The sequence below is a fragment of the Prionailurus bengalensis genome, chromosome B2 (assembly GCF_016509475.1).
Source record: "Prionailurus bengalensis isolate Pbe53 chromosome B2, Fcat_Pben_1.1_paternal_pri, whole genome shotgun sequence".
NCBI classification, from domain to species: Eukaryota; Metazoa; Chordata; class Mammalia; order Carnivora; family Felidae; genus Prionailurus; species Prionailurus bengalensis.
Genome location: NC_057349.1, coordinates 118942721 through 118954581, shown reverse-complemented (window position 1 = coordinate 118954581; position 11861 = coordinate 118942721). Strand labels below are relative to the sequence as shown.

General features: G+C 36.0%; 1 protein-coding gene across 1 annotated transcript in view; it reads right to left on the bottom strand.

Moving 5' to 3' along the window:
* Positions 1-361: 361 nt before the first annotated feature.
* The window catches only part of ENPP3 (ectonucleotide pyrophosphatase/phosphodiesterase 3), a 74726-nt gene continuing 63226 nt past the window's right edge, over positions 362-11861 (bottom strand). The window contains exons 22-25 of the mRNA XM_043592385.1: positions 9302-9379; positions 8548-8680; positions 6777-6933; positions 362-616 (exon numbers count right to left, since the gene is read on the bottom strand). Coding sequence (XP_043448320.1) covers positions 446-616; positions 6777-6933; positions 8548-8680; positions 9302-9379 — 539 coding nt within the window. The 3' untranslated portion in view covers positions 362-445. The remainder of the gene's footprint in view (positions 617-6776; positions 6934-8547; positions 8681-9301; positions 9380-11861) is intronic.

The following is an 11861-nucleotide window of genomic DNA, read 5'->3' as shown; positions in this document are numbered from 1 at the left end:
GTTGGACCCTTAACCAACTGAGCCACCCAGGCACCCCTGTTGGCAGGTTTTACAAGTGAAATTACTGAATGAGGTAATGTGCTTCTTTTAATAAATATTGTCTAATTGTCAAATGCAACATTTCTTGTATAACCTTCACCAAAGTGACACTTAACCTGGTCTCCTTTCTCTTTAGATAATGCTGGGCAGAAAATATGGCCAAAGATTATAAATAAGATAATAAATATAATATGGTAGGTATACCACAGCACAATCTCTGTGCAAAAAGAAAAAAAAGAGGAACTTTAAAATAACACACGTTTGTAGAGATGAAAAAGAGAAGGGAATAATGAAAATTCTGTGACATGGCTTTTTAGAAGGGTTAAGGAAAAACAGAACACTTTATTTTGTGATTATTTAACAGAAAAATCATTTACATTCTGCCCCAATTCATTTATATAGTAAGTTAAATAACGGTTTCAAATGTGGGTAAATATGTCTTAAGTTGCAAAATTTCAGAGACAGGCTGTACTTTTTCCTGGTAAAAGTCCAGCCCAGTAAGAAGTTCCACATCGCGGACCCGGGCAATGTGGGCTTTCCATCTCTCTTCAATCCAAACAGCTTCTGGTTTATTTTCCTGTAAAAGCAAAACAAAAGCCTGTTTTTCATAGGGCATTATTTTTCATTAACAGAGGGATCTTCTATTATTTAGAGGTTTTCCTTTTCCCTTAAATCTTAACTTGATACAGCTAAATTTTGTTGTTTACTAAAATAAAAGGAAAACAGAAGTACAAAAAGTATGTTATAACAAATACAGACCACCACAAAGTCATAAAGCTTAGCTATTTTAGTATTTACTTCAGATATAAAAGAAATAAGATATTACAGATGAAGTTAAATCCCCAATGTCCTTCTACTCAGAACTAATAATTAGCACGAGTCCATGTTTTAAAATTTTTACAGCATATCACTCTACAATATATATCATGAGTTATGAGTGTTCCAATTTATATAAGCGGTATTATAAGTGGTATTCTATAATTACTTTCTCAATCAGTATTACATGTGCAGGGGTACCTGGGCGGCTCAGTCAGTTGAGCCTCTGACTTCAGCTTAGGTCATGATCTCACATTTCATGGGTTTGAGCCCCATGTTGGGCTCTATGCTAACAACTCAGAGCTTGGAGCCTGCTTCAGATCCTCTGTCTCCCTGTCTCTTTGCCCCTCCTCTGCTCATGCTCTGTCTCTCTCTCTCTCAAAATAAATGAACATTAAAAAAATTAAAAAAAAAAGAATTATGTGTGCAATCTATCCATAGAGATATATCCAGAGCCAGTTAAATCAGTTGTTTTTAGCTGTGGTTTGTGGTAGCATAGTTTATTTTCTTTTTATTGCCATATTGATAGTATTTTTGGCATTGTAAATAATCCTGTAATGAATAACTTGGCACATGCCTCCCGTATCCAAGAATATGAGTTTCTAGGATACATAAATGGAATTGCTGGATCATAGAGTACATGCAACTTAATTCTCCCAGATATTAAACCTCACGCTCCTCAGGTTATTTATACCAATTTACACTTGCATTGATAGTGGAAGAGAATACCTACTTCCCCACATCCTTGCCAAATCACAGTGTGAAATAGTGTTTTATCTGTTTGATTTTATTACCCTGAGTATCATCAGAGTTGAGTATCTTTTCACATATTTCTTGGCCATCTGACTTTTAATGGGTTTTTTACTATATAAAAATTAGTTCGATCCTTTAGAGCTATGGATTTCTATAAAATTTCTTATTTTTTATATATTAATTTTCTGATATTCATATGCTACTGCTAATTTCCATTTAGATTTTTTTAAAAGTAAGAAAATTTAAAGGTTTGTTTAGATGAATGTGTTTTAATAACTCTCATTTGACTTCAGCATAGTAGTTTACTTGTTTGTTTTTTTTAAATTTTTTGTTTATTCATTTTTTTGAGAGAGACAGAGACAGCATGAATGAGGGAGAGGCGGGGGGGGGGGGGAAGAGAGAGAGAGAGAGAGAGAGAGAGAGAGAGAGAGAGAGAGAATCCCAAACAGGCTCTGCACTGTCAATGCAGAGCCGACATGGGGCTCGAACTCACGAAACCATGAAATCATGACCTGAGCCCAAACCAAGAGTGGGATGCTTAACCGACTGAGCCACCCAGGTGCCCCTGGTTTACTTCTTTTTTTTTTAAATATGCAAGCTTAAAATAGGCAGCTATTATTTGAGCCAGAGGAAGTGTAAGAGGAAACTACTTCTTGTTTCTAACCACTAAAGCATTTCTCTGTGAGATTCACGATGTGCATTAATTTTTTAAGTAAATACGCAGTGTACTAACTTGAGCCTATTTCCAACGAGAATCTAATTGATTCTTTTTTTTTCTGCCCTTATTTCCCATTTCAGCAGCATTCACTATTTTTTATCACTTTTTTCACAAAGTTTTGTCCCACTTGATTTATATTACTCTGCTCCCTCATGGCTTATTTGGTACCCATCCAACTAAATGTTCACTCGACACCTGACTAGGTCTACCCTCTTTTAAAACTGCAATGAAATAAACCTAAAACAGGCCACCTAACTCTATCTAGTCAGGGGTAACACTCAAGTTCTTTAATACCAGGTAGTTCACCTGCACCAAGCAATCTGAACAGAAGCCAGCAATAGACAACTCTTACTGTACTAATGCATCCAACAGAAGAGCAGCCTTGCAAACATAGAGTTATTATGAGCTATATTTAAAAACAACTGACCCTTGAACAACATCGGCTTGAACTGTGAGGATCCACATATATGCAGATTTGTTTCAATAAATACAATACAGAACTGTCATTGTATTTTCTTTTCCTTGTGCTTTTCTTAATAACCTTTTCTTTTCCCTAGCTTACCTTATTGTAAGAATATAGTATACAATACATGTAATAAAATATGTGTTAAATGGGCTACTAATGCTATTGTAAGGCTTCCAGCCAACAGTAGGCTATTAATAGCTAGATTTGGGAGTTAAAAGCTATATGTGGGTTTTCAACTGTGTGGCGGTTGGCACCCTTAACCCCCCATATTGTTCAAGAGTCAACTGTGTATGTGTTCAAATTGTTACACAAACAGAAGTATTACATACCCCTAAAATACAATGCCCTTTGTTGGGTTTTTCAGGCAATATCAGTTTCAGTATTTTTCTACCCTACTTCTTTATCTTCTCCCCTTAACCACATACAGTTTGGTTATTGCTGCTACCACACTAATGAAATTGCTTTGGCAAGGATAACCCAGCTGAGTGGATTTTTGTTTTTTGAACTTTCACTTAGTTGATCACTACAGGCTTCTAAAATTTCCTTTTTTCTTTCATAGCTCTAACTGATGACTTGTTCAGTGAACACTATCTCTTCAACTGATGCTAGTGATTTCCATCCTAGCAGATAGACATTTCCCTCAATTTGAACTTTGGATCTCTTCTTTCCACTTCCTTTCCTTCGGCAACTTTACTTCACTCCCATGATTTAACATCAGATCTATTTCTATAGTTCTGGTTTCTCTTCCAAGTTCCATGCCTGCATTTTCCAATATCTGCTGAGCAAGCTACAATAATGACAGTCACTTGGACTCATGACAACATTCTCTTTTAACTGACAGGGATTTAAGAATACAAAGCTGAGGGGAAAAAAAATAAAAAGGGGAAAAAAAGGCAGAAAATATGGAAAGGACAAGAGACGGAAGAAAATAAATGAGGCAGCATGAATCTAATTCCCTAGACAAAGTGTGGGATGGAATCATGAATCTATCGTTTCTACAAAATGGTGTTAGTTGCCTCAAACCTCTTCCAGTGGTGGAGTGATTGTTTAAAAGTGCAGTTTCCTTACAACATACCCCTGAAAGCAAGACAACTATTTCATTGGGAGCTTAAAGCACTCGTACCTTTTCTAATGCTAGTGGAAATATTGGTTGATTTAGCCATATTAGGATATAGTTTGTATATGTACTGGTACTTATTGGGTGATTTGATATGTAGAAGATTTTGCTTGTATGCAATTTCACTTTATGTTGACTGTAGCTCCAACATAAGATGTGATTTCTTTAAAACTTATCTAATGCTCACAGCAATTTTATTAGGGAAGGTGATTTTTTATACAGTTGAGGAGATGAACATTCAATTATTTACCCAAAGAAGCCATATCAATAACTGAACACAAGATGTCCAACTCCCAAATCCGTGCATTTAAGATCTATCCTATGCTGTTTCTCATGTATCCTCCTAGATAATCAACTAGCCTCTCAATCTGAAGACTAAAAAGAGCGAATTCATCCTTCCCAAAACAACTGATTGTCTTATATGTGTCCTAGTCAGTTATGCCTAAGTTTTCAGTTACATTTGACCCTTTCCATACTGCCTCTCACCTCCCTCATGTCTGACAGCCACATCTTGTTCACAATCTCTCTCATAGTTTGGTTTAAATTTGCTTTACACTCATCATATTATGTCTCATAATTACCTTTATAAATGCCATACCCTTATTAGTATACTTCAAATTCCTTAAAATCTTAGATAATGTTCATTAGTGTTGATGTCTTATTCCATGGAGATGACTCCCTATTAATTCCGAGATCATCTTTACTTGGGATGTCAGAGGCTTTGTAGCATTTGTTCTTTACCTTGAAGCATAGGTAGAATTTTTAGCAGATGGAAAACAAGGGCACTATAGGAGAGAAAAGTAGGAGCAGTGACGCTGAGGTAGGGAAACCCAAGATATGTCAAGTAGTTTCAAGGACTTCAGTTAGCCCACAACTTGGGTTTGCAGGTCTAACCAAAGATAAATTGTGAAGAGTCTTAAGTGCAGGCTAGGAGTTTTTTGTTTGCTTGTTTTCATTTTTTATTCTGGGTAGATAACGTTTTGGGATGAAAAAGTATGTCATAATGAAAACCTAAGGTTTAAGGTAAACTGGTATACTACAGAGGTGAAGGGGAGGAGGACAAGAGACAATGAAGCTACTTAAGATTCATTTTCAAAAGTCCTGATAAAAGGTAATAAGGACCTAGATCAGGGATATCCAATAGTTTCTTCTACCTAGAACCCATTGCAAAGAATTATTTAATTCTGATTCAATGGTAGCCAGCACCATACTGTATTAGTCACCACTGTCTGCCACTGGAAGAGTAAGTGAAGAATGATGGCTTCCCTGTTTTTGGAAACCTTTCCCCACTCTAGGCCTATGAGGGACCCACTGTTTAGCCTCTAACCTATGCCCTCCATCTTTAGTCACTGAAAAACCATTCAAACATTCAAGTTCACATCCTATCTTCAAGACCCAGTTAGAATGTCGCCTTCCCTACCAGGAAATATTTCTCCTTTGAAGTCCTATAACAATTTTATCTGTCCTTCTTTGTGCCACTTTTCTCTTCTTTCTTTTATTTTACTAGGTATCTATGGGCTAGCCTATGAGCACTTTTGATAGAATTCATGTCTATTTCATCTGTGTATCTCCCACAATACACAGTATGATGAAGGCAGTTATGTGTTGAACATCTAAAAGAATAAAGATGAATCCCAGTCTGGCCTAGAACCTATGCTTTTTCCAGTCTCTACTAGCCTATGGGATTTTCCATGTGAACACCTATTTCTACAATGGACATGCCTAAACTTAACTATCTTATCTACCTGCCAAAATAGTTCTCATTCCTAACTTCCCTCTATGTTTTTTTTTTTTTTCTAATTACCTACATTTAAAATCTCTGATTCATCTTCCAGTCTCCTTTTTCCTTTGGCTCTTGCATCCAACCCACTACCAAATCTTTTCTCCACTGAAGGTTCTTCTTAATCCTCTCAATGTGTACAAATTCTGCCCATTCTCAGGGCCCAGCCCTACTCCCTTCTCATTTTACGTAACCTTCCTTTATTGATTATTCCTGCCAAATGTGTTTCAGATTTGAAACACTAAATCCTTATAGCAGTATTTAGCAATTAATAACAACTTTGTGACATCTCTTACTTTTATATTTTTAAAATAATTTTTATATTATCAACTGATAATATTATATTATCTACATGTCCATATTTAATTTATCCTTATTTATATTTCATTTTTATGTCTCATTTACATATCAAAGTTATAGATGTACTCCGTGAGGTCAGAGACTATGTGTTTCTCCTTGGTGCATGCTAAAAAGTTTCTTTCACAGTACTGTACACTGTGAAAATATATTTGTTGAATGACTAGTAAAACCAAATTACAAGAATACATATTTTTTTCTAAAAAAATTCAGGCAAATTTAAGTAACTAGTTACATACAATTTTCCTTGATCCATAAAGATGCTGAAGTAGACTAACACATGATGTTTAAAAAAAGAGTTACTTTAACTCATTGTATGTATGTATATGTAATTAATTTCAGACCTCACGTTTCAAGTTGATGGAGTTTTTTTTACGTATTCCTTCAGGAAACATTAATTTAGTGCCAACTTTGGCACAGCACCTTAAATTTCTATATTAAGAATCAAAATATTAATAAGGTACCAACCCTTCCCTTCTGAGTGTGAATAAAATGTGTATGAATAAAATACGTAAGATACGCATATCTAAAACATGTTCATGTAGGCATATCCATATTTAAATTGATATCTATTACATAAAGATCAATAGTCTAAGGAAAAGCTTAAAAATGTGGTAATTTTTAGTACAACCCTGCCCATGTTGTAGCCAAAGCCACTTTTATAAAAGCCTGGAGGAGATCTGACTAATTATTTTCTCAGGTCCTGAGGACTCTCCAGGAGCATACTCACAGGGCAGCTCTCCACGTTGGTAGGTCGGTGAGGGATAATAAAGGGCAGGACATCCAACCACCCAGGACAGGCGTTGGGGGTGTGGCTCTTATTTTTGCAACTGCTCAGCACCACAAAGTAATGAGTTGGGATGGGAACACTAGTGTTCTTTATATATCTAAAAACACAATGGAAAAGATTGGATGTTGTTATACTTTTGCTTCTAAAATTTATAAATGTCATTATATAAATATTTTAAATGCCAAGGTAAAAATATAGTCCAAGAAAAAAGTACGTGAATAGAAAGTACAAAATCTTATCACATATTTTTAGACTTCCGTGAGCCAGAACAGAAATTTATAGAAGTCCAAACTTGGTCATTGTAGCATACATGAAGAATATTAGAATCCAAAGAAAAGCAGACCATGACATTTTGCCTCCTGTGTTTCCCAGCTTTGTTGACTTTATACTTCACAGAGACCTTTTCCAGGGGAGCAGGGGCTGGGACAAAGAAGCCCCAATTCCAAGCCGAGCCGTGCATTTCCACTAGATATTTGGGCGGGTGCTGATCCTCTAACTTTCTATGACTTAGTAAGTTTCCTCAACTTTAACATGGAGGTGATCCTGTGCTACCTACTTCACAGTGCGGATATGGAAATAAATCCATACAACAGATGACAGTCTTTTAGATAATGAACATTAAAGTATTTAAAAAAAAATTTAAGAGCACGATAAAGGAAAGCTATTATTATGAGCCTGGTTAAAAAAAAATATGAGCTGCTACAAGGAGCGATATTACTGGGATTTTAGGATTTTTACATGAACCAGAGCTAGACTTCTGGGTTTGTATCTGGCTTTGCCACTTAGCAGCTGTGTAACATAGACAAGATACTCAACCTCTCTGTGCCTCAGTTTCCTCCTCTCTAAATGGGGGCTAGAAGAATCTAACCTAAGAATGTTTTGTGGACTAAATGAAGTATATGTGTACAGAAAAATACTTGGCATATAGTAAAGTGCTATCAAAGTGTTTGTTAGAATTATTAACTGGTGAAATATAGGATTAATAAACACTAAAATAAGAACAAGGCAAATGAAAATAGAAAAAGGCCACACACTGAGTCATCAAAAATGTTAATCAGAAGGTATAGGTAGAAATTGTTGTGTTACACAACGTAGGCTTAGACAGCACAATGATTTAGTTTGCCTTTCATACATTTTGATAATAAAGATAAAACTTCTAAAACTCTGTATGTCTGTATACTGCACTCAAAGGTAGTTCTTAGCAACATATTATGACCAGGTTTAGTACAAAACTGTACAGATTACTAGGACTGGTTTTCTAGGGGAAGCCTATACCCTCTCCTGGAAGGTATTTTATGGATCACTCACTATTGGACAACATTGTGAATCGTCACTACTTGACATTTTATTTATTTATTTATTTATTTTTTGCTGGAATGCTTCTATGTTTACTGATATACAGTGAGTCTTCCTTATCTCTTTAACTTTTACAAAATCACATTTTCCCTGTGCCCATTTGTTTAGAAATTTTCCAAATAAAAATTTTGCTGAACTCTTCCTGGACATTTTTTCCTTGCCTATTAGTTTAAATGTTTGCCGTATAAAAGTTTTGCTATATATTTAGACGGTTGAAAATAGTCAATGATAACATCTCTATATAAATATATTGTGTAATATTTCAAATACCAAGCTTTTATTTAGAGTACTGAGGTTTCCCCTCATGATATCCCACTGCTAAATCAAAAAGTCCATTTGTTTTCAAATTACTTACTCTGTAATTTCATTTGGAGCATCAAAATGACCATCATAATTATAATCAAATACTGGCCCACTAACCACATTTACTCCATTTCTTTCCATGGCATGTTTTACAAGAAGAACACTGTGGAAGTAATCCCACATTTCTAAAAATAATAGAATAAGATGTTAAAAATATCAACCCTTATTGCATATGGAAATATTTTCTATTACAGACAGGTACATTTAAATAGCATCAGAGACTGCTTCGGTAATTGTCCATGGTGATTAGGTAATTCTGCAAAACAGTCCATACAACACAATTAAATAAATAGCCACATTGATGATATTTCTTATTGCCAATGTAGTTGCCGTTGTGAAATTACAGTAAAATTTGTTTCCAAATTCCTCCCTAGTGCTGAGTTGCTTTGGGGACAGTGATACTAAATAATGGTCAGAACCTACAGACTGCTGTATTGATTATGATTCTAGGGACAAACCACCTAACATTTACTTACGGTAAGTGTCAGTAAAATTTTGTTTTGTGAACAGCCATTTACAGCTAAATTAGGATTAAAAATAAATTATTGAAGCGCTAGTCACAAGGCACCCAAAGTTGAAGTAAAAAAAAAAAAAAATTATGCCAGAGGTCCTTCCTATTCCTAAATTTAAAGCAGTAGAACATAATAACCCAATATCATGGAGAAATTGCCATAAAAGATGTGTTTAGTTTGTAAATTCACAAAGTCACTTAGGTACTTAAATTAATAATCTAAATGTATACTTACTTTTAAATGCTTTATACATAGGGACCAAGTTACTTGTGATTAAAGCATCATATTGACTATCAGAAGTTCTATTGTTTGCTGCAAAACAAATGAATTTGATTAAATCAAACTAGAAGAGAAAATATATCATACTCCATACTAAGCAAAATACAATTACATACTAATGAAAATTCATTAGCAGTCAAAACATAGGGATACTAAGTACTCTCCCGCAGACATTATCAATAATGCCAGCAGTTTTATGCATTTGATGCCTGTAGGTTGAATGGTGACCCTCAAAAAGATATGTCCAAGTCCTAACCCTGCTGTACCTGTGAATGTGATATACAGGAAAATTGGGTCTTCACAGATAGAACTGAGTTACGGGTCTCAAGATGAGATTATCCTGGATTTAGAGAGGGCTGGTGTTTTTTATAAAAAGAGAGTGCATTGAGAACAGGAGAGAGTCAGGCGAGAAGGCACTGGGAAGATGGAGGCAAAGATTAGGAGTGATGAGCCATGTATCAAATGATGCCCGGAGCCCCCAGAAGCAGGAAGAGGTAAAAAAAGGATTCTCCCCCAGATTCTCTCCTTCAAAGAAGGCCTGGCCCTGCCAACACCTTGATTTAGATTTCTGGTGCCTAGATCTGTGAGAGATACGTTTCTCTTGTTTTAAGCTAGTGGGTTTGTGGTAATCTGTTACAACAGCCCTAGAAAACAAACACTATACCAACGTGAATGCATAGTTATTGAATGTGCACAAAATAATAATGCTATTATAAATAACCATTCTAAAGTCAAATTTTCTTCAGAGAGCTAGTTTTAACTCAATGAAGACTGCTAATGACACCACACAGGATTGGTTCTGAGGACTCATGGATGTGCTGTCTAGCACAGTGAGTGCTGGGCATAGTATGTTCTAGAACCAAGACTACCTCGGTTGGAACCCCAGCTCCATCACCTACCAGCTGAACCACTAGAGCAAAATGCCATGTCCCTCTGCATTTCATTTGTCTCATGGCATCTATGTCATATAAATATCCTGAGGATTAAAAAAGCTGCAAGCCTGTAAATGTTTATTATAATTATAATGCTCTTTGTGTTTAAACATACATTTGGGTGTGTTAACTAATATTTAAATGAAAGGCTAATGAGGGGGCACCAAAAGGCAAGGAAAAACAAGTTGTTGGGTTTTTTCTTTAAAATTTCACGTTATTCACAGTCCTCAGAACCCCTAGAAGCCTTTTCTACTTTTTAAACTAAGCCCTGAAAGTTGGGATAGCCATCAATATAGCATTACCTCCTTTTCAGAGAAAAATAAGATTAACTTACAATGGACTTTTTAACAAACAGAGTAGTGGAGAGTTAGCAGAGTTTCATTTCATCCTTAATATTTTTTGAGACAAGTTGTTTACTTATTAACTTCATCTCTTTGTCAAGGCAAACATTTATATATCAACAAATGCCTTATGGCTCAACAGATACAATATTATATGCCAATTTAAAAATTTTATTAATAAAATGTTGCAACTATGTAAGGTTTATCCTATGGTTTGCATAAGTTTGGGAGCTTTGTCTGAAGATATGTTAATAAGATATATCAGCTTATTTGTCCTAATTCAGCGTTAGGAATTTAAACTGACATGCTACTTGGTTTCATTAAGCCTTTCTTTCCTTACTGTAAGAATCCCTAAATTATAAATCTCTAAACTGACCTCGTAGGTCATGGCTTCCAGAAAAATGAAGCCAAACAGCAGAAGCAAACCCATTCCCAGAAGCTGAAATTGTTGAAAATCTCATGAGTGAGTTAACAAAAATGACATTTCCTGCTGAATAGGGAAAAGATTTGAGTTTAGAAAAATGACATGGGTGGGGCACCTGGGTGGCTCAGTCAGTTGAGCATCTGACTTCAACTCTGGTCATGATCTCACAGTTCATGAGTTCGGCCGCGTCGGGCTCTCTGCTATGGGCTTGGAGCCCTCTTGGGATGCTCTGTTCTACCCCCCCCCCCCGCCCCTCCCCTACTTGTGCTCTCTCTTTCTCTCTCTCAGAAATAAAAAATAAACATTAAAAAAAAAAAGGGAAAATGACACTGGCTTCTGTATGTTCCCAAGAGAAGAGACGTTTTCTAAAACAAACAAATGAAAAACATAAAGTTCATTCAGCTATTTAATCCACGGTGTGAAATTGTCGGACATGAGCTTGCCCCATGTGTGACAGGCCAGAATTCCAGCCTGATTTCTCGCCAAAGACACAGCTGCACTCTCAGTGCAGGCCTTAGCTGGGGTGGCAGCCAGAAAAAATATTTTTTTAGACGCTTTGCATCCATCTCCAAAGAATCTTCCGTTTTAAAATTAAACTTAAACCTGACGAACTCTCTGAACATCTGGGCCAGATTAGAGCTGATGTGTGGTTCCCACTGCAAAATTTATTAGTCTTTATTATAGCTGTTACACTGTATCAGGTCAGCCCACAACCACTGGAAGCCTCTGGGCAGCTAGTTTAGCCCAAGCAGGTAGTTTAGGTGGGGAGCATATGTTTAAGGCACATGCCCACATCCAGCTGATGAGGGCTTTCTAAG